This window comes from Nicotiana sylvestris, chromosome 4, assembly GCF_000393655.2.
Source record: "Nicotiana sylvestris chromosome 4, ASM39365v2, whole genome shotgun sequence".
Taxonomy (NCBI): domain Eukaryota; kingdom Viridiplantae; phylum Streptophyta; class Magnoliopsida; order Solanales; family Solanaceae; genus Nicotiana; species Nicotiana sylvestris.
Window position 1 is genome coordinate 91,652,443 of NC_091060.1, and position 26,775 is coordinate 91,679,217.

Genomic DNA, 26,775 nt, shown 5'->3' on the forward strand with positions numbered 1-26,775 from the left:
TTAGTTCATCACTACTCTTACACTATAAAAGCTCTCTGTTCTTTCTGCTACTTCTGATCTTCATTAGTCTTGCCGGATGTAATCCGGGGCTAAAAATTGCACAACACCTATCATACATCTTGTGTTCTCTTTCTCTAACTGGTATGCCTCTTGTTTTGTTCAACATGCCTACACTATGTCTACTTGTTGATATTTGCCTAGCCTGTCCATTTAAGTTCTTGCCCATTCTGTTTTGCTCATGCTAAGTCATCTAGTCCCTCAGGTAACTCTAGTTGTGTTGTTGTTTTTGTCCAGTGTTCATGCGTTTTCAATATGGCTTTACTATGATCCTCACTCTATGTCTTAATGACCTACCTTATAACTAACCTATTAGTTCTGCAGAACCCCTTGAGAATTCTATGCACCCTATTGTTTATGTGCTCCACTATACACTAAGGTGTATTCTATGTGTCCCCAACCCCTCTCTCCTTGTGTGGAACCTGCTTGCCAAGTGTTTCTGAATATGGTTGTTCTGTGATTTGTGTTTGACTTAAAAGTGTTTTTTCATGCTTTTCTCAAGCTGTTTTACCTCCAAAGTAGTACTGATTTTCATAAAATCTATTCACCTCAAGAACTCTCACTTATCCTTAGGTTATTAAGTCCTGCCCCCTGGTATGTGTACTACTTAGAGGTCCTTGAGATCTCTCTGAACTTTGGCATATCAGGGCTGGCTCTTCCACGCTGCACATAATCAGTCTTTATTTAAGAAAGTCTGGGTGTGAGCACTGCCCGGGATCCTTGAGGTCCTTAGGGAACTCTGACACACCTGGACACAAATGTGGCAATGAATATTGGGCATTTGAGACTAGTGAAGTCCTGGTACACCAGGATTTGCTTTGGGCCTACTTTAGGCTCCCTATAGCTTAATTTATGTTCTATCTATGTAATTTTTATTCAATCATTGGTCTGTAATAATTAATTGTAAACTGATATTGGGGTGACTAGTGAAAAGGGAGGGTAGTTATGTGGTACTGTGGGTATAGCTGGGTAGATAACATGCCTATAGGATTCATTTTTGTTCAAATGTGTTTGTTAGATAACATGCCTATAGGGTTGCTTTGGTTGAAATGTATTTGTTAGATAACATGCCTATAGGGTTTGCTTTGGTTGAAATAAGTTCTATCTACTTTGCTTTACATGATTAAACATCATGCCTATAGGGACTAAAATAACTAAGGTTCAATTTTCATTACATCATATATTCAATGTCGTCTCTTTAGAAATCATGCATGTAGGTTTAATTGATTGTCACACTTGCTCAGTCATTATGCATGTCTAATAATAACTAATAGCGGTTTCATTCATTAAAGATAGAACTCATGTCCATAGAGTAATTATCATATTCAAACTGGAACTTCATATAGTGTCTTGTTAAACATCACTAGAAAGCATGCCTATAGGATAAAGAACTTCAAACTGTTTACTAAAATCGTGACTGCATATGCATACTTAGGCAAGCCTTAGGATGTTAAATAATTGTGAAACCAGTTCTGTTTATGTGTGAAATTATCCAGGCTTAATAGGCTGTAAAACCAGGAGGCAAACTGGTTAGGACCCTGCCACTTCCCTTAAAACAAACGCTACATATTCTGTTTTGTGATGTTTATCTAGATATCATGTTCCAAGGCTTTCTGAACTTATTTATAATCAGTTGTTTAAGTCGTGCTGCTTATTTGCTTGTGTACATTTGGAGGTAAACATGAGACTTAACTGCTTTTTTCCCAATCTAATTGTCCTATGTGTTCTTTGCTTGTAGCCTAGATTTTTACCTTTTAAAAACCTTAGGCTATCTAGAACTGTCCAAATTTAGAGTAACTAAATTCCTTCAGGACCATAAGGAAGGGACAGGTAGCAGCACGCTTAGAGGTCGTTAATTAAACTCGCTTATATAACCACGAAAGGGAGGGTAATGGGTAGTAAAAGGATATGATGACCTGTGCGCTAATGCAACTTGTATCCCCTCTCATTGATGAGTGATTACCGGATATTGCATGGGTATGATCCTGTAGGCTAATCAACTTAGAACTTCCCTTTCCCAATTCCCCTATGTATTTAAATTCTATAAACTTCCTCTCCTTTACATATACATGTGAAAGCTGTCCAAACCTCTCTTATTTTCATCATCTGAATTTCCTTGATCATATATGTATTTATAATGTGAAAACTACCTTTATTTGCAAATACGTGTTGAAACTGTTTACTTGTTAAAGTGACTAATTCACATAGTTTAAGTTCGGTCGGAACCCACCGTTGCAGACCGCGAGGGGTGCCTAACACCTTCCGCTCAAGATTATTACGAGCCCTTACCCTAATCTCTAGTAATGCAAACTAGTTACATGAGTTAATCGCTTTAGGTGCCCTAACACACCATAATCCGTTAGGTGGCGACTCTTCAAATACCCAATTCCCAAAAGAAAACGAATTGTTCCCCATGAATGTCGAAACCCGGACTTTCGCGAGAGAAAAAAGGGGGCGCGACATATATATATATATATATATATATATATATATATATATATATATATATATATATATATATATATATAAATTATTTACAAAGGCATGATAAAATGTCTTCAAAATAAACAAAAAAGAAAATATATAAAAGGAAAAAAAAAAGTTAGGGCATCTCCGCCTAATCTTCACTGGAGCTCGACTCGGCACCGGAACCTTTGGGACCTTCGGGATCATAAAGCTCTTTTGACTCGGCCTCAAGCCTCTTGGCCTCTTCAATATCGGCCGACATATCAAATCCCTGAGCGTGAATCTCCTCCAGGGTCTCCCTCCTGGACAACCGCTTTTCCTACTCTGCCTTCATTATTAAACGGGCCTCGACTATCTGCATATCAGTTTTATACTGGGCCAACATTTCTTCGGCCTCGGAGGAATCAATCGAGGTTTCCTCTAACTTGGACTTCAGCGTAGTATATTCCAGGCCGAGGTCATCCCGTTCCGAGACGGCTGAATCTAGTTGTGCTAAAAGTTTGTCATTTAGCCGAGACCACTTGTCGGCCTTATCCTTTGCAACCCAGAGCTAGTCTTTGACCGGCGCTAACTCTTCTTTCGTAGCCTCCTTTTCCGAGGCCAGAAGGTCCATCCTGCTCCTCAGCATCTAGGCCAAAGTTTTTAGCTCATTCATCTCGGCCCGGAGCTGGTCAATCAGGTTTATCTTCTCTTGGACCTGCGAAGTTGCGCCGTTAGACACTATGCGTAACCTCTCATTTTTAACCTAAAAAATCCTTACCTTCTCAACCAGTTCGGCATGCTCCCATTTTGCAAACAAAGCCTTATTTTTAGTTTTCTCCAGCTCAGGTTGAAGAATAGGAAGATCTTTGAGGGCCTCATCTCTTTGCTCGCTGAGGACCCTGTACATGTCTATTTGTCAAACTTGCTCCATAAGCTCGAACTCGTGTTGGCTGACTTCCATCCGAGATCAGTGGAAGCTTTCATGATGGAGCACCGAAGCCTGAAAAATAAAATTATAAGATCATGAGGACGTACTAAAGTTAAATAGGATGCACGAAGGGCACAAGTAAGGGGAAACTTACTCGGTTCAGTGCCTGTTGTGCTTCATTAAAGAGGCTCGAAGTGCTCACTTCGTTCATCTTCACCTGGTCCTCTGCGATCACCAGGCAGAAAAGGTAGCTAGCCACGCCCATCGGAGCGGACAACACCCGAGTGTCTACCGGGATAGTAAACACGATCGTTCTTTTACAGTTGGGATCTACGCTCGGAGCAAGGAACTACCTCACCAACTTCAGGCTCGAGCTCGGCTTGCCTGCCCCCGACAAAAGGTCCTTTTTCGGGATCTCTAGGTGAACAAACCCAGAATAATCCTCCAAAGTGGCCATGTCCACGCTGTTAAAGAACATGCTGAGGGCCTCGTCTTCGCCCTGTGTCATCTCATTTGACTTCTCTTTGTCGGCCTGAGCTTCCATGAACATGGACTCTGTATAAGACGGTGACTCCGTGATATCAATGACACCAGCTATTTCCTTTGGTGAAGGCATAGTTTCTTGGGAGACCGTATCCTCTAATTATCTTCTGGCTTCCGAGCTAAAGAGGGATCGGCCTCTCGTCCACCTTCCACGGTTTCCGCTTGTTCTTCTTTGTCAATGGTCGACCCATGAGCGATGAACTCTAGTTCATCGTCTTCAGGGTAATCCTTGAGCCGGTAGAGGGAGTCGAGGTCTTATACCCTAGCTTGGATACTCTTCTTATTTCTTTAACAGATCCTTACAGTTACTCTCTTCTTTTTGGCCTCGGCGTCCGGAGAGCCAGAAGGTTTCCTCTTTTTCTCCTCATGCGCAGCAGCTTCAGGCTGTCCCGAAGCGGAGGGTTTAGCAAGTGAGGACGGAGCCTCGTCCTCATCCAATGGCTGAAGCTCAGTGGTCTTGGGCGAACCTGTAAAAGAAAAAGAACTTGGTAGAAATAAAGGTTGAGTGTGAAAGTAGACTTGTTCGGGAGGACACTCACCATAGGAACGGGCCTCCCCCTTGCCCTTTGAAAATTTGCACCATTCGTGCCCAAAATATGGCATTTGTTTGCAGATCCCCTCAATCCACTTCTTGAAGCGAGGGACTGTGTTAGGAACTTGGGCGACCGCTGCACGATGATAGGAACTAGCAATTAGAAAAAGAATAAAAGAAACTCCAAGTACTTAGGAAGGAAAGAATCTTATGGGTTGAGTTCCACTTCTCAGGGACCAATAAAAATTTTGGGGGAATGAGATCTTTGGTTTTCACCTGAACAAATCTCCCCTGCCAACCTCAATCCCAATCTTCATCGATGCTCGAGAATGGATCTTTGCTTGCTCGACGGACGAGCTTGATCAACCCCCTCAGAAAACCCGGGGACTATAGAGACGAAACAGGTGGTCGATAGTAAATCGAGGTGCTTCGATGTTGTTGACAAAATGGCGGAGGAGGATTACGATCCTCCAAAAGGACGGGTGAATCTACCCAAGTTAGACCTCGTACTGTTTGTAAAAACTTAGGATTATAGGGTCCATCGGGGCAAGCGTGAAGGGTAAGTGTAAGCACTTAGATACCCCTCCTAATATCCTCATCGAGACGGGGGATGGCCACTTCCTTGCCCTCCTAGTTGCAGTCCTCCCGAACTGTAGGGAGTATATCTCGGTAATTGAGCATATGTGCTTCCATACCCCCTCGCCTCGGTCCTATTGTCTGGAGGCTTTCTCGACTTTGAAGTCGTTCTCAATGGACCAGCCCCTGGAGATGAAGTTCTTCAGGGGAGGTTCCGAGGCCACCGCAGGCATGACCACCTCGGCATCCGTGGATGAGTTGGAAGTTGAAGGGATGGTCTATTGAGGAACAAATTTGGAAGTATTCGCCATCGAATCTTGAAAAATATGAAGATTTGAAGGTGAGGATGAAGTTTTGAAGATAAGGATGAAGGTATGAAAGTTAGATTTGAAGATTTGAAGGAGTATGAAAATTTGAAGATGAAAATTTGAAGATCTAGAAAACAATGTATGAAGGTTTGAAGGGGTTAAGAATAAGTGAAGAGTTCGAGGTTAAATTAAGGAGCTGTGGAATCGAAAAGTAAAAAAGTGAAAAAGGGACCGAAGTTTTTTATAGAGAAGGGGTAATCAAGGTGTGACATTTCGCATTCGGGGACGGTCAACCGATGGCTAACATGGGTACGAAGTTAGTACAACGCAACTGATGGGACGTTTTACTGACCCGTCAACTCGGTTGTAACGTACAGAAGAAGGAACCGGAGGTTAATTTATCGCTTCCCGCCGCTTCGATAAATCTTCTCACTAAGGAACGGATTATCTGTGTACGGATAAAATTGGGGGAAGAATTTTTTCCTATTCCCGATGAGGAAACAAAGTGGAAGCACGACTCGACATGATTATAATCGAGGCCCAAGGACCCCTCGTATCACTATCTGGGAGGAATAAACTATGCACCCGGGATCGGGCACGGTGAAATAATGAACCCAGGTCAAGTAAAGTTTCTGGACTTCGGAAAACGCGGAGAGCTGTTATGCATGACGAGTAGGGGGCTGTAATATTCGCCCTTAACCGGATATTACGGCGAGAATCCCGTCTGATATCAACTGCGAATTGACATTTATCGAAAAAGATGATTTTTACCTTATTTAGACTTGTACTACGATTGAAATTCCCCTACTATATAAAGGAGAAAGTTTCTTTTATTTTGACACATTGTGACATGCAAATCAAAACAATAAAAGTTTATTTTTGTCTTCTAGCTATTGTTTAAAGTGTTCTTCATTTGCGACCGAGCTTGTATCGAGGGTCCGATCGAGTACGGATTCCATTGTTCAACCTAGGATCAGGCTTGATCATCACATTGCGATTAGTTTGATCATTTATTTTACCTTTAACTTATTTACCTGTTGTTTTTAATTATTAGTATTGAATTAAATCAGATATCCTTTAAATGGCTTACAAATTTAATTGTTACTCATTTTTTAGGGTAAACAAGATCAAATAAAACTGACAATACTCTCGTATAAGATGGAATATATACAAAGCAGTAACTCAACTATATATTAGGAAATTTTTTTGAAAAAATATGGATGGAGATGAGACTACCTCGTACGTCTTCTGTTCCCTTTCCGATCTCCCTCTCGTCATTTACCATCCTTATCTTTTCATTATATTTGACAGCATTAACGAAGATAGAAAGATTTTTGACGAATAACAAAAGAATATGTGACATATCAAAAGTACGATCAAATGTGCAATTATTATTAATGGTCTTTGGTCTTTTTATGTACATAGCAGGATAATTCCAAAAATAATATGCCATTAAGGACATAACATATAGAAATGTGTCTATAGTTTTAAAAAATTAAAGAATTATGTGAAATAAAACGGAAAAGTACTGTTTATTTACTAACCCAAGTTGTTAACTTTTCTAATGTCGTTGTCATCCAGTTTTAGGATATATTCTATTTGAAATGATATTAATTCGTAGTTAAGTTATTGTAACAATTGTAATCCCTATCAACTACAAGTTACAAATTTTATAAATCTTGAATTATGATTTGACCTTGCTTGAGTTACCCCATTTCAACAGATGTTCCTCCCCTAGATTCTTGTGCCTTTTATAGTTTTATTTAGAAAAGAAGAAGAAGAGAAGTTCAATAAATGATTATTATTTGGAAGCTTGCAACTCAAAGGGGGTAATTAAACACAAAACAATAATAGTAATAATTGATTATTAAGATAAATGACAACTTCAAGGTCAATAGGGAAAATAACCAGTCCTGTTTAGAGAGAGAAGCCTTAAGAAAGAATATTTCTTAGGGGAAAATAATGTTAATATTTTAGTCGTCTGACGATAACAATGACCAAAACTGTTGGTTATTTTTGCAATATTTTACAAATTTTGGCACTATCTGAAATCAACTGGGCGGTGTCATCATCAGATACTTATAAATATAAGTGGTTTACTCTTATAAGGGATATATTGATGAAGAATTAAAGAGAGGAGAGGAAGCTAAGTAGTATTGGAATGAAGAGAAAAAGAGATATGGAGATAGAGTCAACTGAAATACGATCTGCTATTCAAGAACTTTCCTTGTTGCAGGTGCTCAAAGTACAACCTGAAGAAGCTGAAGTTGATGATCATAATATTACCACTATTCCTACCTTGCCTTTTCTCTCTATCTCTACTTTGGTCCTTCAAGTTCTTGGTTAGTATATATATATATATATATATATATATATATATATATTTATATGTAAATTTCATTTCCTTTAATCAATTTAATTCTTGAGGAGTTTTTCTTCCAGAAAAAAAGAAGTACTAATATTTGGATAATTTTATGGTTATTATTGGATTTGGCGTTTTAATATATTGTTACTTTGTCGTGAACTGATATGCAGATAAGATAGGGCCAACAATGGCAGTATTGAGACAAGACATATATCAGAACATCCAGGTATAGATTCTACGGAAACTTTTGTAAATGATAATCTTTGTTTATTTTTATCTTTTTATCTTTTACTGTGTGTGTAAGCTCTGTCATTTTCATGTTGTATGTGTAAAACACACGATTTGGTTTTTGGTCCCCCACATACATTATTATTACTGATAGGTCCTCTAGCTTCGTCAAGCTCGATGCTGCCAAAAGGTTTCCTTTTGACTTCTAATTGATAATGAACGACCAAAAAATAGAAAAAAAGGACATTGAACTATGATTTTTCAACTACTCCCTCTCTTTTACGTAAATCCGTTTGATAATTTAAGAAAAAATGAAGACTTTTGAAACTTGTTGTTATCTAGAGTATTTGTATGGTTATAAAAGTTTCTCGTTAAGGGTAGAACTATAAGTTTAAGCTAAATTGTTTCCAAATTTAGAAATGGATCATTTCTTTTTAGAACGGACCAAAAAGAAAATAGGTTCACATAAACTGAAATGGAGGGAGTAGTATAATTTGGATTTTTCAAGCTTCGCTAGCTTACTTGACATTTTTGGCCAATACAAATATTGAAGAACTCATTTTGCAAAACTTTAGACATATATATAATCCCATAATATTTCTAGTTTTAATTAAAATTTAAATCTCGAGCTTCTCTTATTTTTATCCACTTTATTAATCCACTCAATGCATCTTTTCTTTCATTTTCTAATTAGGTCATTTCGCTCTTCTTGTTTGTTTCTTAGTAAGTACATTGGACAATATTCTTTTTGGCAATGCCATACTAATATTCCATGTAGCCTAGGAATTCATTTTTATTTTCTTAAATGAAATAAAAACTGCTCTTCAGTATAACACCGAAAATGCCCTTTAGTTGATTTCTCTTTTACCTCAGTTGTTCTAGTTTTCTCTCCATTTGTTTTTTTTTTTTTTTTTTGTAACAAGATAACTAACTCTTGGGAAATTAACATCCGGATATGTTATACATTAGATAAAAAGATAAGTTGTACTATTTTTTTTTGTTTTCCATCCGGTGTCCGGTACCCGTATTAGAGGAGTAAGGCCTCATTCGGGGGGAAGCGCTCCCTACCAAGGATTTTTCTATACCTAGGGCTCGAACCCGAAACCTCTAGTTAAGGGAGGAGCAGTCTCATCCACTGCACCACAACCTTTGGTGGTAGTTGTACGATTATTTTACTAGATAAAGTACATGCCTTTTTGTTGTATACTCAATGCTATTACTGTCTGTGCTAAATTAATTAAGTTTATTTGGTAAATTTGTTTAATGTGTAGAGATTGGAAAAGATCCATGATTCAGATCCTTCCCTCTACTCAAATATGGTTGAGATATTAAAGAAAGAGGTTAATGAAGGCAAAGAAAAAAAGGGTCCTAGCTGTAGTAAAGCCGTTCTTTGGCTCACCAGGTAATTGTACTTTATTGAATCTTTAACTTTCTTTCTAATTACATTCTATTCACCAGGTATTACTATTTAGTGAGGTTCGTATATATAATTAATTACAATCAAAGTTGATTTTGTTTTCCTCACTAAGATGAAAAAATTAACATAGTGGTTAGCCTTTTACCCTTGGCGCTAAAACTATAAATTACGATGGTGCAGATCGCATCCCTATCCAAAGGCGGATGGAGCCTTTTTTGAGTTCAATTGAACTTAATATTTTTGATGTGCAACATAAATATATTTATGAAAAATTAATATAATCTAAAGAACTTTATAATTTTTAAAGTAGAGCGGATTCATTTATTGGTTGAACCCATCAAATTTAAAATACTGGATCCGCCTTTAGTTCCTATATATCAACGTGAATATTTATCAACAAAGTAGGTTGTTAGACGACTAGTATTACAATTATAATTGAACTTAGTATTTAGAATGCATGGTTTGCAGATCCTTGGATTTCTCATTAGCACTGTTACAACTACTGGTTGAAGATTTAGAGAGGAATATGGAGCAAGCAGTTCAAGAATCTTACACTAACACTCTTAAGCCATGGCATGGATGGATCTCTTCAGCAGCTTTTAAAGTGATTTTCTAATTTTTTTCATCATTATTCTTTCAGCACTATTCATAGTTTTGTTCACTGAATAATTAATGATATTTCAATTTATATGATATATACACTTCGGTCAAACTTCCTAATTTTGACTTAAATTTTTACTCTGCAGGTAGCGTTAAAACTAGTACCAGACAGTAAGGGTTTAATCACAATTCTCATGGGAAAAAATAAAAGTAATGATGACTTTAAGAAGGAAATGCGCACCTTTATTTCACTACTGGCACCTCTCTTAAAAGAAATTCACAACGTTCTGGTGAGATCAGAATAAAATTCTTACCATTTTCTCTTTGACTAATCATCCAATCTCAATTATTCTCTTCTTTGATTTTTTATTCAATTTTACCTTTCTTTTGTAGGGCGCATATGGTCTTGATACATTAAAATCTACTTGAAGATGAAGTGCCCAACAAAGTGTACATAACTTATTAAGTTCTCTGACCATTAATCCCTTCTTCTTTATTTTTATTTTTTTATTTTTATTTTTTTCTTGTTATGTAAGTATACATCTCAAGCTCTTGTATGTCAAGTTCAGTTATGTTTACCACTTCCTTTTGGTACTTAATTGTTAGCACCACAAAGAATACGGAAAGTGATATGTAATTTTTTCTTTAAGTTGTGATTTATTCAGTTAAATTGCTTAGTTTGATGTAAACACCGGGTGCATATAAGTATTGCACCCGGTGTTTGCACCAAACAAATCAATATAAGAAATGTATCTCGCATCTAAATTTTTATTATTACTTAATACGTATTTTTTAGTTTAATTTATTATCAGCTCTATTTAATGGATTGAAAGGGGAAAAGATTTAGTTAGGTAAATATCTTTATTTTTAATTTGTTTTCCAACGACTCACTTCTAGAGTTATACCAATTACTCCTTTAGAATGAGATTCTAGAATTACACTTCTGAGTTCTCACCTTTAAGTTCTCCCTTGAAAATATCTTGGTTAAAGTTGGTGATAATTTGCAGCAATAAAATACTTGTATTGAATAAAATCAGCGTATCATATTGGCTAACCATTGAACAAATATTCCCCATACTTCTCCTAAAAGTACGGAGTGACTTTTTAATTACAAAGGGCAAAATTGAGTGACCTTTTAGTAATAAAATAAAGTAAAATAACTTTTCTAATCAATTTACATTAGTTCAATGACCTTCTAAAAATTCAACTTGGAATTGGAGTGTCTTAATCTATTGAGCTAGCTCATTTAATTGGGTTATAAGTATGAACGTACTTCATTAAGCCCAAGATACCATTTTCCTAGAGGCTCAGTATGGTGCCACACGTCAAATGACGTGACACGTCAAGTCAAACGGAAGAGCCAATGGGATCATGCCACGTGTCAAAATGACAAGGCATGCCAAGTCAAATTAAAAAGGCCAATGAAATCATACCACATGTACAAGTGACATGTTCTTGCTAATTAAATGCGACCGTTTTTCTCTTCAATCTGATTGGCCGGAAAGAGTTTGTTCTCATCACAATTCTTCCCTCCCACAACTATGAATAGAAGTCTTCATAACTCAGAAAAAACACCAGAAGTTATAACAAGAAGCAATAGAGAGCTCGTGGATCAAACGATGCAGATTTCTCTAAAAGCTACAAGCATTCAATTGTTCTAAGAATTAAAAGATCAAGACGAAGATTCAAGAACAAGCTGCAAGCCCTTGGATTAAAAATATGTCAAGATCAAGATCAAGTCTCAAGCACTTGGATTAAAATAAAATAAAATAAAATTCAAGATTAATCTCGAAGGCTCTTTTATTTACTGTTGGAAAGTAGAATCGGAGGATTCATAGAGATCGTACCCTCATGTTATTTAAAATAAAATACTACGACTGTTGTAATATTTTCGATCTTGATTTTATTTTCTCGATACAATTTATTGCCTACAAATTCTGGCACGTCCAGTTGGACAATCTCTACCTCTCATCTCAACTTTTCAATCACCAAAGTTCAAGAAAATCGACATGACTTCAAAGAAAATTAACTCCAGATCAACTTCCACCAAGGTTGCTAATTTCAGGTTCTACGTTGATGAGGAAAGCATCCTCGATGTTACCTTTGGAAGATTTGGGCTAGTTATAAGGAGCAAAGCAAACTCTTTAGGATAACAAGCACTATAAGTGATGTCCGTATCAACCCCTATTTTCGGTCTTCATTCTCAAAAGGAGCAAGATCCTCCACGAACGCACCTGAAAGAGGAAGTGATGTTGCTGAAACGATTAAGAAAACTCTTGCTTTGCTTGACCTCTCCGGATCCAAGATCTCTGGTGTGAAGGAAGATGATGATATTTCAAGCGATGGATCCTCCCCACTTACACTACATAGCGTGAGCCAATCGAGGATTAATATGTGTGACAATCCATGCTACTCTCCATCGTCCAGAACAATCATGCAAGCCATAGTGACAAACGCTTCATCTGTGAAGGAGCAGTTGGCAAACTTGACGGAAGCAATCGCTAACTTGACAAACTGCATGCAAAATCAAGATGCCAGAATTGACAAGATAACAGTCAGGGTGGGAATTTTGATAGAAGAAGAATCCACCCATGCACCTAGCAAGCTCCCAGAAGTTCCAGAGAGTGATTCTCCCCCAAGACAAGTAGCGTCCGCTAAAGCTATCCCTGTCTCATCTGAAGTGATGATCCCAATCGATCAACTGAAGGAATTCATTGAAGGAACTATTAAAAATAAGTATGAAGTTGCTGCCAAGTCTTCTCTTACATATGCAAAGCAGTATACTGTAAGGATCGATATGTTGAAGATGCATGCTGGCTATCAACCTCCAAATTTTCAACAGTTTGATGGTAAAGGTAATCCAAAACAACATGTGGCGCACTTCGTTGAGACGTGCAACAATGCTGGGACTTATGGAGGTTACATTGTCAAGCAGTTTGTCCGCTTGCTAAAAGAAAATGCTTTTGACTGGTACACATACCTCGAGGCTAGATCTATTTATAGCTAGGATCAACTAGAGCAAGAGTCTCAATCGCTTTTAAAGCACGAGACGTACTATGAGTATTATAGAAATTACAAATACTCATCAACAAAAGGGTAAACCAGTGATCGGCTTTATCGATCGTTGGAGGAATACAAGCATCAACTACAAAGACAGGCTTAGTGCAACTTTTGGCATAGAAATGTGCATCCAAGGCATGCACCGGGGACTATGCTAGATCTTGTAAGGTATCAAGCCTAGCACATTTGAAGAACTTGTAACTCATGCCCATGACATGGATTTAAGCATAGCCTCCACTGGAAATGAAAGGTTGCCCATCTATGAGCCTCTCAAAGGGAATTACAAGCAAGAAGTCAGGAAATGGAGCAAGTTTGTACCCAATTTTGAAAATGAAGAAGCTATGAGTGTCAATATATCACGTGCGAAGTTCACGGTGAAGGTGTGCAAGAAGCATAGTATGAAATCCACTTCTTTTCAATATAAGCCAAGTGGAAAGTTGACTCTGAAGGAAATGCAAGAAAAGGAGTATCCATTTCTAGATTCAAATGTACCTGCCATTTTTTAAGAGTTTCTCGAGTTAAAACTCATTGATCTTCCGGAGATGAAGCAGTCAAATGAAGCTAGGAAAACTAATGACCCAAATTACTGCAAATATCATCGACTTGTGAGCCACCCTCTGGAGAAGTGCTTTGTCTTCAAGGACAAAGTTATGGACTTGGCTCGTGAAAAGAAGATCGTGCTTGAAGATGAGAAAGTAAGCACAAACCAAGTCTCTATCACCTTTGGCTCATTCAGTTCAGATGAATTATGTAGTTTAAAAGAAAGTAAAGATGAAGAATTACTGGAGAACAACAAAGTCGAAGTTGATCAACCTGATGATGATGATGGTTGAACGTTGATGACTCGTCGTAGGCACCATAAAAGGAGCCCACGAAAAGAATCAATAGAACAACCAACAAGGAAGATGATGGTAAAAATACCAAGGAAACGAAATCCAGTTAAGCATTTGAAGAAGGCAAAAGTGGAAGTGCACCACCCTCAAAAGCCACGACATCCAGTGACCTTGGAGGAGTTATTACCAAGTTGGTTCCGCATGAAGATTTCCCATAAGGGTATTGATGCCTTTTGTTTCCATGCTGGCAAAGGCGAATAAAAAGAGTGACGGCCTACCATTGGCACCATCTTTGGAAAAGCTCATCGAGTCCATTCCTCAAGAAGTTAATACTTGTGAGGAAAAAATTACGTTCACGAATGATGATCTTCTACTAGGTGACACTCCTCTCAACCGCCCATTATACCTGGTTGGCTATATGCGCGATGAAAGAGTAAACCGAATTTTGGTTTATGGAGGATCCTTAGTGAACATCTTACCAATTCGCAGTGTGAAAGAACTCGAAATTCCCATGATTGAACTCTCAGAAAGTTGTGTGATGATTCAAGGATTCAACCAATGGGGCAAAGAGCTATAGGCACGATCAGGTTGGGGATCACCATTGAAGATATGCAATCAAGTACATGGTTGCATGTGATCGATGCAAAGACTTCATACAATGTCTTGCTTGGAAATCCTTGGATACATGAGAATAAAGTGGTTCCCTCTACCTATCATCAATGTGTGATGATGAGTCATTCACCGAGGCTGAGTCACACTGCATGCAAAAATCTGCTTGAAGAACCGCATTGTGAAGGAGATGAAAGTTGATGATATCATGAATGGCAAGAATGACGAGTCCGTGACTAAGAGAGCTGAGGTGGTCGCTGACAAAACCAAAGCTGTTGCTGAGGAGGTACACTCTAAATTAAATAAATCTCATAAAGGGAACATTGTGTCTCACGGCAAGAAAGTAACTCCTGTGCTCCGCTATGTCCCTAAAAGAAGAAAGAGGAAGGCGAATCATCCAAACTCCAAACCAATATGCTAAGGGAGTTAACTTTTCTAATCAAACAAATTGAGGCAGTAAAGTTGCCATCAACACTACTTGCAGGTTTTGTGGCCCAAAATCATTCACAGAATGTGGCACTCCTTACGAAACGTACAGATGAAGGCTTTGATCCTAATGGTTACAGGCTATTTACAAAAGCTGGACATAATCCCAATGAGCCGTCAAAATTAGGGAAGCTCCCATCAGAAGTTATTACGAGGTAACCATGTGAAGGTCTAGGATACAAGAAACCTTTACCAATTCACATCTCTATAAGAAGGGCAAGAAACAATTATATCACTATAGAAAATGAATCTGCCGCTTCTAACAGGTCTTCTGTCTTTGATCAACTTGGAAAAAATCAATTGTGATGACTTCCGTGTTTGAGAGATTGGGTCCATTAAAGAAGGGGAACAAGTTCCAGAGAAATTATCAAAGCATAAGAACACCCACTTCGCCCAGAATCTGAAAGATCTCTAAGGATTTCCAAAGTTTGGTTCCTTCTAGAATGAGGCGACAAACAAAGGTTTCATATGAAGATATACTGAAGGTAAAGCCATATACTGTGGGCTACACTAAGGAACATGCCGAAGATGAAAAAAGTGTGGGTTCTTCGTATCATGTTATTGCATAAGGAGAGAATGGTGTTCCCTCTCTAATGTAGGATAATGAGAAATTGGAGGGTGTTTTACCGTGTTGCCACATATATTTCTATGATGGAGACCCTCAAGAAGATAAGGATGCGAAAGATGATCCCCCGGAACTTGAAGTAGGGGAGAAGGCAATGATTGATGCCTTAAAAGAAGTTAACCTTGGCACAGATGAAGAACCAAGGCTCACTTACCTAAGTGCTTTACTAGCAATCAATGAAGAAAACACTTATATTGAGTTACTCAAAGAGTTCAAGGATGTCTTTACTTGGAGTTACAAAGAGATGCCTGGCTTGGACCCTAACGTAGCAGTTCATCACCTTGTAGTCAAGAATGAAGCTCATTATGTTAAGCAAGCCTAAAGGCATTTTAGGCCTGGCTTGGTTCCCTTAAGCGAAAGTGAAGTTAACAAACTCATTGAAGCTGGCTTTATTCGTGAAGTGAAATACCCAACATGGGTTTCAAGTATTGTTCCCGTGCGAAAGAAGAATGGCCAAGTTTAAGTATGTGTTGACTTTAGGGACCTCTATAATGCATTCCCTAAGGATGAATTCCTGCTTCCTATTCCAGAGTTTATGATTGACTCTATTGATCGGGTCCAGCCCTACACCACTATAGAGTGGCAAGAGCGATCGATGCAGCTTTTACCCGAAAAGGTCAGGATCGAATCTACAGGGAGCTAAGATATGTTTGGAGTTGGATTCTTATCTAATCTAGAAGTGTGCAATGTTCTTGATTGCACTTCCAATCATTCTTGTTTGTTTGTTACTTCTGATTTAATACTAATGATGCACAAAATTAAGCTAAGTAGATATTTTTGTAGAGTTTTCTCAATGGGTAAAAAGGCACTAGGGAAGTGACTTACTCCTAGGTGAGTATCTAACGGGATCTAGAACTTAGGGCAATAATGTTATAGTTGGGATCATGATATAGCCAATGCACGAAGATACTCACTCTATACCTCTCGGTAGTTTGAGTGACTGCCTAATTGGCTTTCTCAAGCCCAATTGGGTGTTCAAATTGTGCAAGCAAATTTGGCTCAAGTCAGGTATTACTATCTCTAGGTTTAACCCTTTAATTGGGGCAATCAATCTCTTTATTACACCCCAATTCCTTGTTGGCCTGAATTTCCTAGACTTAAGCTCGCTTTCTCAAGAAGAGCCTAAGTCAAAAAGGCACAAATTAGTGTTTGCAACCACTAATTCAACATAAAAAGCACAAATCAGGCCTAATATCAATCACCCATAAATATCTAAGTCCTAAATCATGAGACCCATTAAATGCCCACGCTAGGGTTGAGCCACAACCCTAGCTAATGGGTTTAGCTACTCATAATAACTGAAGAAATCAAAGATTGAGATGAAGAATTAACCCATAAAAATTAATTACGAGATAAAAGTCTAAGATTAATTGTTAAACAAGCTACAAAATTACTCAAAAAGGGAAAAACAATGGGTTCACGTGCTCAACTCAACAAAAGATGACCTAAAAATCTGAAAAAGAGGTATTTTTACACAGCTACATTTTTTGGACAAAAATGCCCCTGACGGAGGTACCGTTGACAGCAAAAATTGGACCGTTGCAGTGGTAAGGTTACTGCGGCCACATAAAATCAAGTGCGGACCACGGTCTTCAACCTTCAGCTCAACTTCAACTCTCTGAATCTTTCCTCCGTTGACCGCGATAAAAGAACCGTTGTCGCGCTAGAGGCACCGCTGCCACATAAAAGCATAGCGGCCAGGGGTGACTTGAAAAGCCTTAAATTACATCTCTCTGAATCTTTTCCACCGCTTATCGCAAGATCAAGACTGCCTCAGCGGTGGATCCTCCGCGTCCGCGGTTGATTTTCTGTTGTGGCTCTTAGTTGACTCAGCTTTGACTTGTGCAGGTTTCACTCCCTTTTGAGCTAGTTTTGACTTTTTTGTCTCCTTTTGACCAAACACTACAAGCAAGCACAATAAGTTAGCTTTTGGGAATACTTGTACACACTTTTAATCCAAAACTCAAGCAAAAAGGAGCATAAAATAGACTAGAATCCCTAGTTATCAACTCCTCCAAACTTAAGCTTTTGCTTGTCTTCAAGCAAACAAAGTAATTCCCACCTCTTCAAGATAAAAGAAAGGAAAATTAAGTTGTACTAAAGTAACCTCATCAAGAATCAATTGGGTCTAACAATTACCCTCAACTCAAATGCATTATCAACAATACATAACCTTTTAGCACCATGACTATAGTGCGACACAAAAGCATCAAGAGTTGACCAACTCATCAAGGAAACTCTTTATGTTACATTGGTCATTGTGGAACCCAAACTCATACTCCTCAACTCTCCACAAGCAAACCTCACTTTTAGATTGTAGCATCCAGAACGAGGATTGTGGAAAACACATTCATCTCTCTCAAAGGAAGGTCACAAGTCCGGCTCTAAGTACCATAAGCTTGTCCCTTATGTGAGTCACCACTAATGTAAGCTCACCTAACTCAAGATCATATAGGGATTTTGTGGTGATGTAATAAAGGCTTTTGGTTTAGGGTAGGATATATCGGTCTAAGAACGTTTCATCTTCCCTTAAGCACTTCATTTGCTTTATTTTGGCACACATTGTCTTGACTCTTTGAGTCATTTACTTCTTCTTTAGAGGCTAGAGAGACACACTGTCACTCTTTCTTGTTTATTTGAATCCTTTTTCTCCTTTCCAATCTTTCCATGTCTTTCATCTTTTGCCTTTCCTTTTCTTCATTTTGTACCTTTTATCACTTTTGCATTCCTCGTCTCTCCCCCCAAGTTTATGCTATTGCCTTGTGCTAAGGAAAGATAGGGTGCCAAGAGAGGATCATTTTAGAACGGATAAAGGCTTGTATCATGGTTATTGAAAGAATAAGGGCTATGGCTCAATGTGATTGACTAGGGATATCATCATTGATAGGCTATGGATGTTTTCAAATCTCAATTAGGATCAAGGAGAGCCTATAATCACCTCTCAAGCCGAGCTTCACTTAGGATTTTGCCTAGACACATTCAGGGCAAGTTCTAGACTCATTGGCACGGGACTTGGACTTGCAAATCAATACGTCACCGCAAAAGCTAAAGGATTGCTAAAGAAATAGAGTCGGGGGCCCACAACAACCTTAGCTAAAATTTCAGCAACACAAATGATTTCGAAAAACCACTCGATAATTGTTTAGTCAACAAAAGAGTCTCAAGGTTGCAACTATCACCATCCTATACACACAAATTTATATTTAACCATAAGGTCAAAGGTAAATGTGTTAGGCCCAAGTGAAGCTTTGCTTGAGGCACCATTTCTCACTAACTACTATTTACACAAAAATGAAATAAAAACATACTCAAACCCTTAAGAAGGTTTTCATGCCATCCATCATCGAGAAGAGCCACCCGGTTCACACAAACTCCACATTTGGAAAGAACCGTGGCATTAATAAAACGAAAGGCTTATTGATCACACAAAATTGTAAAATAAGAAGCTACGAACCGAAAAAGAAGCTACTAAATGAAATAAGAAGCTATACTATTAAGAAAAATTGCAAAAGAAGATATGAAGAAAAATGCGGAAAGTAAACTAAATATATACAATAGGGGATTTAGACGAATATACATAAGAGGAAATGAATATATACATGAGAGAGTAACTTTATATACATACCAAGATCGAAAAATAACGAAAAGTAAAATAAATGGTAAAGTTATATACATGCCAAAAAATGAAAAATAAGCAGAAAGAAAGAAAATAGTATCATAATTATAAACCAACTACCAATTCATCAAAGTAGGGCCTCCCCCTCGAATAAAAGCTAGCATTGTCCTCAATGCTAACTAACCAAAAAAATAAACTCAAAAAGAAGGGTAAAGAGTAAAGGAAACTCCCTATGGCTCCTCTGTCTGCATCGGGTCCTGTGGTAGCATGGGGTCTTGTGGCTGGATTGGGTCCTGTGGCTGGGTGCCTGGATCACCTGTCTCGGGGGCCTGTGGCTGGTCAGCAGCAACTCCCTCAGTCTCCACCAGCTCAATCTCTACATCATCAACCTGGGGCATCACTCTCCTCCTCGTGTGTGCTCTCTCAATCTCCTACTCTTGAACCTGCTCTGTCTGAGCCGATGGAGGCTGATCATGCAATAATAGCTCCAATGGTAAGTGGTCTGCTGCCTTCATCTTCTCCACCCCCCCCCTCAATTACTTCACAAACTCCTTTGAGGCCTGAGTTTTCTTCAGCTTCCTTGTTTGCTTGCTCAGCTCCTGAAGTGATTTTCCTTGAACTGCTAAAGCATCCATTATAAGCTTTTGGTTCTCCAAGAGCTTCTTCTGGTTGTCCAGAAGCTCCTTGAGAGACCCCTCTACCAAAACTGGCACCTGTGACTGTGGGGGAACTGATTGGGCTGCCACTAAGCTGGATAGCACGGACAGCCTAGAAGTTTCTTCCTGCATCTAGTTGTTGATACTGGAGAGTGTTTGGCTCAATCGATGGGCAGTCAATGGGTATGCTGAGGAGGATTGAATTTCTTAAGGCATGGAAGTAGATAGTCCAAAGACAGGATCTGGTATGGCAGTGGGAGGCTGAGAAATAGTGACTACCACTACTGGCTCTTCAGACTGGTCAGTAGAAGTAGTAGCTTTGCCCTTGGATCCCTTGGATTTGGGGTTGTCTGGACCCTTGATGTTGTATCATGAAAAGGGCATCTTGGGTTTTACCTTTATATCAAAGTTTCTTTTCTCCACCTCCTGATCTTCCAGGTACATGGTAAGGAAGTTCGGGAAGGGGTACGATCTATCACCCTTATTGACAACTCTGGTGATCACCCTAGACATGATATTCCCGATATTTATCGCCCCGCCATAATAGCCACCACTATAATCGCCCGAGAGACCGGCAAGGTGTTTTCATGAGTAGTGGGGTCTAGCCTGCTGCATACAAAAGTCTTGCAACCCTCCGCCTCAAATTTTAAGGTGTTCCTCAAGATAGGAACCCCTGTTGTCAACCATGCTGGGGTGGTATCCGGGAGAGCCAGGTATGATTCCAACTACGAGTGAGATGCCTCATCCATCGCCACCTTCTCTAAGTATAATGTCTCATCTTCATCATTGAAGCCCAGATATTCATTGATTGTTTTCCCATCAAACTTTACTTTCAGGTTTCGCACCTTAGTCACTTTTGTATCCTTCTTGATGTGCGAGGCATTAGCATAGAATTCCTTGACTAAGTTCTCATTTGCATGCAATACCCTACTAGTGAAGTAATCATATCCCACTCGTTCATTGAAATGCTGCTTCACGTTAGGGTTGTGAGGCAGAAGATCCCGCTTTATGAACTGGCGCTCATGAATAAGTGACCTTAGAGGCCATCACTCCCGGAACTTTTGATATGCCATCTCACTGACAAACCTCCTTTGCCACACTTCAGGGTTTCTAGTCCTTTCCACACCCCCAGTTTGGGTCAAACCCCATCCCTCGTCATCCGGTACCTCATCATTTACAGGATCCTGTCTAGGTGAAGAAGTTGTAGGTGAGGTTGAAGATGAAGACTCACTACCCTCTGCTGAGCCATCAGACGACTCAATAGAAGAGGTAGCAGGAAAAGTAAGAGAGGCTGGGGGTGTAGGTACATCTCTCAACCTCTGTCTCTCCAGGAAGTTGGGTACATATTCTAGCACTAAATCAGACTCTGATGCCTCCCGGGAGGCACATACTCACTCCCCTCTAGGTGAGAAGCAGTTATGTCTGTAGCTCTGATGTTCTTCCTTATTTCCCTAATTGCTTTCCAAACCGCTAGGGTCAACTTTATTTATCCTCATCCCTTACACCGGGAGGACTATACTCTACCCTTTTGTTTCTCACCACCGCCTCTAGATTTAACCATTGTCTACAAACATAATCCATAGCATATTGTTAAATGCTAGAAGAAGTAGTGAAGAAAATAGCAGAATAATTCACAGTGTAATGAAATAAAATTGCAGACCGCGGACCGCGAAAAAAGGAGCGCGGCCATGAAGGCTGCACTGCGGACCGCAAAAAATGCATCACGGCCGCGGAGGTGTGGGACTCAGACTACCCACTCTCTGATTTAATAGAAACGCGGATCGCGGAAAAAGGAGCGCGGCCGCGGTAGTTGAACTGCTGTCCGCAAAAAATCAACTGTGGTCGCGAACCCTTATTTAGACCTCTCTGAACTTGAGCATTGTGGACCGCTGAAAACACATCGAGGTCGCGGAGAGGTACCACTGTCAGCAGAAGTTGCCACCGCTGACCGCAGTTATCAGGACTTAAAATTCTCTGATAAAACATATGATCGCAGACCGCGGAAGTTAAAATTTGGCCCAGCACACCTAGGGTTTCAGATGTTCTTACATTTTAGCAATCTCCTCTACATTTTTGACTCCACTAGGTGTTCATTAACAACTCCTAACTATATGAAGCCTACCCTAATTAACATACTAGGTTCGAATTAAAAGAAAATGGGAAGAAAAAGTAAAAACTAACACGCAAAATAACAAGTACAAAATTGAAGACTAATGAGGGAAATGAAATTACCAGATGTGAAATGTGCAAGGGAAATGGACTCTAAATCTTGTATGTGCAGCTTAAGGCATGTAGAGAATAGTGAAATTGAGTTTCAAAGTGAAATGGATGAAAAGAGTAAAAGGCCTTATGACCGCCTATTTATAAAAAATACCAGGGGCCCACACGATCTTACCTACCACGGTCCGTGCTAGTGTAGAACCGAAGGGCTGCAATTATGAGACCACCGCTGAGAGCGAAAAATGCTCCGCGACAGCAGTAAGCCACCGCTGACCACGAAAAATGCACTGTGGCAGCGGTTGAAACTTTAGAGAACCCCCAATTTGGACTGTTTAGCACCACTGACTGCCATCAAATTCCGCCTCCGCGGTAAGGCCACCATGACCGCAAAAATGGAGCACGGACCGCAGTCTTCAACCTTCAGAGACTGCTTCAACTCTCTGAATCTCTCCTCCTCTAACCGCGATAAAAGGACCACTATTGTGATAGAGGCACCACTGCCGCATAAAAGCACCGCGGCTAGCGGTGATTTGAAAAGCCTCAAATTGCATCTCTCTGAATCTTTGCCACCACGGACCGTGAGATCGAGACCGCCTCAGCGGTGGATCCTCCGCGTCTGCGGTTGATTTTCTGATGTAGCGCTCAGTTGACTCAGCTTTGACTTGTGCAAGTTTCACTCCCTTTTGAGCTGGTTTTGACTTTCTTATCTCTTTTTGACCAACCACTGCAAGCAAGCACAATAAGTTAGCTCTTGGGAATACTTGTACACGCTTTTAATCCAAAACTCAAGCAAAAAGGAGCATAAAATAGACTAGAATCCCTAGTTATCAGCTATCACTAGGTACAAGGCAATGTCTATCATGGATGGTTCATCGGGCTATAACCAAATTCGCATGGCACCAAAAGATAAAGAACTTACTACATTTTGCACCCCAAAGGGTATTTTTATTACTACAAGGTAATGCCTTTTGGCTTGAAAAATGCTGGTGCTACTTACCAAAGGGCTATGCAGAATATTTTTTATGACCTTCTCCATAAGAATGTTGAATGCTGTGTTGACAACTTTGTGGTAAAATCAAGAAAGAGGAGCGACCACTTGAAAGACCTGAGAATGGTATTTGAGTTGCTCTGGAGGTACCAACTTAGGATGAATCCATTAAAATGTGCCTTTGGAGTTACTTCTAGAAAGTTCCTTGGTTTCATCATCCGGCATCAAGGGATTGAAATTGATCAAGCTAAAATAGATGCAATTTTGAAAATGCTGAGCCTCGGAATATTCATGAATTGAAAAGTTTGCAAGGAAAGCTAGCTTATCATAGGAGATTCATCTCGAATCTATCTAGGAGATGCCAACTATTTAGTCGTCTTATGAAGAAAGGTTTCCTTTTCAAGTGGGACCAAGCGTTTTGCAATGCCTTTGAGAGCATTGAACCCTACTTAATAAAGCCTCCAGTTTTAGTAGCCCCTATGTAAGCACGTGATTTTTGCCCAATATGAGAATTACTCCCAAAAAATCCAAAAATAAAATGATTTTTCTTTGGTGTGCAATTTTGTGATATTTTGAATAATTATTTGTATTTGTCTGTGCGTGTTTATTTGATAAATTAATAAAAAATACAAAAATATGTCGCATTTTGCATGTAGGATTTAATTCTACAGTTGTTAGTAATTAAATTTGTTTTACAAAAATTAAAAATTACAAAAATAGGCATCGTTTGCATTTTTAGCATTTAATGTCCAAATATACAATTTTATGCTTAATTATTACTTAATTGTGCGTTAATTGTTATTGGGAGTTAATTTGCACTTTTATAACTTAATTTAATTCTTAATAATAGTTTAAGTATTTTTATAATTTAGTTTTAGAGAAATAAAAGAAGAAAAAAGAGCGAAAATATAAAGAAAGTCGGAATTGGGCCTCTTCTTCGATTTCAAGCCATAGGCCCAAAAAATGGCCCAATCTTCCCTACGACCCAGTCCATTTCGAACTGGGTCGACCCAGTCCATAACCCAAAAGACCCAAACCCCTTTGTCTTACATTTTACAAAAACAAAACAAAAACTAAAAGAAGAAAACCCTAAAATCTAAACCATCCCCCCCCTCTCCTATCTTCTTCTTCTTCCTCCAAAGCTCCAACCAAGCATCCATGGCTGCCCTTTACCTTCTTCTTCGACACACCCTCATCGTCCAAACAGCTGCTGCCCAAGCACTTCATCTTCTTCGTCCACCATTGTTGCTCTAGTTCGTCGTCGTTTGGTCGAGCTTCATCTTCTCCGGCAAAACAGTCCGTCGTCGCCACCAGTTGCTTCTGCTTGTGCGTCGACCAGCCCGTTGTTTGTTCCTTCTGTTGTTCGAAGCCCCGTCGCTGCTGCTTCTGTCTCAACCAAACAACCAAACGAACACAGCCATGGACGAGCTTCGACGTCGACCATGTCGTCGTCCATGGCTGTCCGCGCTGCTGCTGCCTGTCGCCGCCGCTGCTGCTGTCTCGACGTCGTGCTGCTGCTGCTCGTCGCAGCAGGTGTTGGACGGACTGCTACTGCTGCTCGTCGCGGCAGTAGCTACGGGCTGCTTCATCTTCTCTTCGTCTTCGTCGTCATTTGTTCGAGCTTTGGTCGAGGCTCGGACAGATTTGTTTACAATCAAAGTTCTTCGTTGATTCATCTCCGGTTAGTTGTTTTTGAGTTTTATTTTGTCCATATTTCGTTTTTATATTTCTAAAAGTTAAAATCGTTAAATATTTGATTCTTGTTTTGTTCGTTGTTTATCGTTGAAATCATTTTTCTAGTTTGTTCATGTTCATGTGCTTTGTTAAAATTAATTTTCAGATTTCAAAATAGAAGTTTAATTAGTTGTTTTCATGTTTATTTCATGTTTGTATTATTGTTTAAATGAATATTTGTTAGTTTAATATTAGTTAGATACAAATTGAAGTTTAATTAATTGTTTCTTCAATTTGTTTCATGTATTTTATGTATTTTCCGGAAATTGTTAATATTGTTAAGTTCAAGCTTAAGTTCATAATTGTTTCTTCTTAGGTTTTTGTTTTGTCATTTGCCTAAAAGAATTTAGTTGTAATAAGGGAAGTATGTTGGTTTTAATCATTTGAATCCATCGTTTTTATTTTTAGATTTAATTCATGTTCATATTATGTTTGTTTGATCTTGAATCCGAAATGTGTATAGTTTGATTTTTTGTTTATCATTTATGATTATTTCTTGAATTTGTCTCATAATCTTGTTTATAGGAATTGTTTGTTGTAATGTTGTTAGAGTAGTTGATTTTAAGTTCAATATTATTGAATTTAGAAATCTAAATATACTTGTTTGTTGTTGTTGTTGAATCCGAAAATAGGATTGTTTGTTGCTAAAATATTGTTCAATCAAATTTTAGTTGTTCTTTGTTGTTCAATTTGTGTTCATGTGATTTGTTGTTGAAATGTTGTTGAAATCATGTTCATGTGCTTTGTTGTTGAAATGTTGAAGAAATCATGTTCATGAAATTTGTTGTTTGAACATTGTTAGAAATTAATCATATTGTCTATATTTTGGTTATGTTTGATTAAATGATGTGTTATAGCTGATGGGTAGTTTGGTAATTTGTAGTACGTTCAGGGGTAGTTTGGTAATTTCAGTAAGGTCGTGAGGGGTAGTTTAGGAATTGTACATTTTGAAATTGTTTATTTGAAGCATGGGGGACAAAATGAAATGGGGTGGGTTGTGATATAGTTGTTTAATATAAAGGGGGGACAAGATTTAATTTAAAGGGGGAATCTTGCATTATTTTAAATGAAGCATGGGGGACAAAATATAATGGGGTGGTGTGATATGTTTATTTAATGTAATGGGGATGAGTGGAAAGATAATGGGTTGGGTAGAGAAAAAGTATGGAGTTTTATTAATTGAAAGGTTTATGGTATGGGTTATAAGAAGAAGTCTTGAACACAAGACATGGAGAACAGAAATAGAGAGAGATACGAAAAAAAATACACACATAGATAGAGAGAAAAAACGGACAGAGAATAGAAGAGAGAAAAATTCCGAAAAATATTTAAGCTTTCAAAATAAAAATAAAACTAAAAAAAATCTACTGCTTTCTTTCTTTGTTTGAAATTAGTATTAATGGTTGTTGTTTCATTTAAAGCTTAAAGCTTTTGTTTTTGGGATTACTACTCCACCGGTCTGTTACTGGGTTGTTACTGTTGCTGGGCAGTTGTTGCTATTGTACTGTTATTATTGCTGCTGATTCTCATCATCATTTTCTTTTGCTTCCAATATCAGGTACATATCTGTAAATTCATGTCATGAAAAGCTTCAACATGGCAAGTAAATGAAGTTTGGAATTATAAGGATGTCTTCTACTCATTTAAATTTTATTAGTTTAAGTTTCAGTTTTGTTTTAATTGGTTAGTATAGTATTATACTTGACATGATAAACTGTTAACTAATTAACCTTCTGGAGTAGTAAATTCCACGATAATCTTATATGTTTTGAGGACTAGTGATGACATTTACTGTTTGAATTGATAGGGAACATTGCAGAAAATTGGCCATTAATTAAATCTTGTGATATTGTTAGCTAAGTAAAGAATAGTACGGAAATACCCAGAAATTACATTACTAGCTTATTTTGTCAAATATCCAATTTTGTTTAAGGCTAGATGATGTC

General features: G+C 38.6%; 1 protein-coding gene across 1 annotated transcript; it reads left to right on the forward strand.

The window, feature by feature from the left end:
* Positions 1–7,011: 7,011 nt before the first annotated feature.
* On the forward strand, positions 7,012–10,597 carry LOC104230623 (glycolipid transfer protein 3). Its single transcript, XM_009783481.2, has 6 exons — positions 7,012–7,734; positions 7,928–7,983; positions 9,257–9,387; positions 9,871–10,006; positions 10,149–10,292; positions 10,396–10,597. The coding sequence occupies exons 1-6, from the start codon at positions 7,554–7,556 to the stop codon at positions 10,429–10,431; spliced, it is 684 nt and encodes a 227-aa protein (XP_009781783.1). The 5' UTR covers positions 7,012–7,553; the 3' UTR covers positions 10,432–10,597.
* The last annotated feature ends 16,178 nt before the right edge of the window (positions 10,598–26,775 follow it).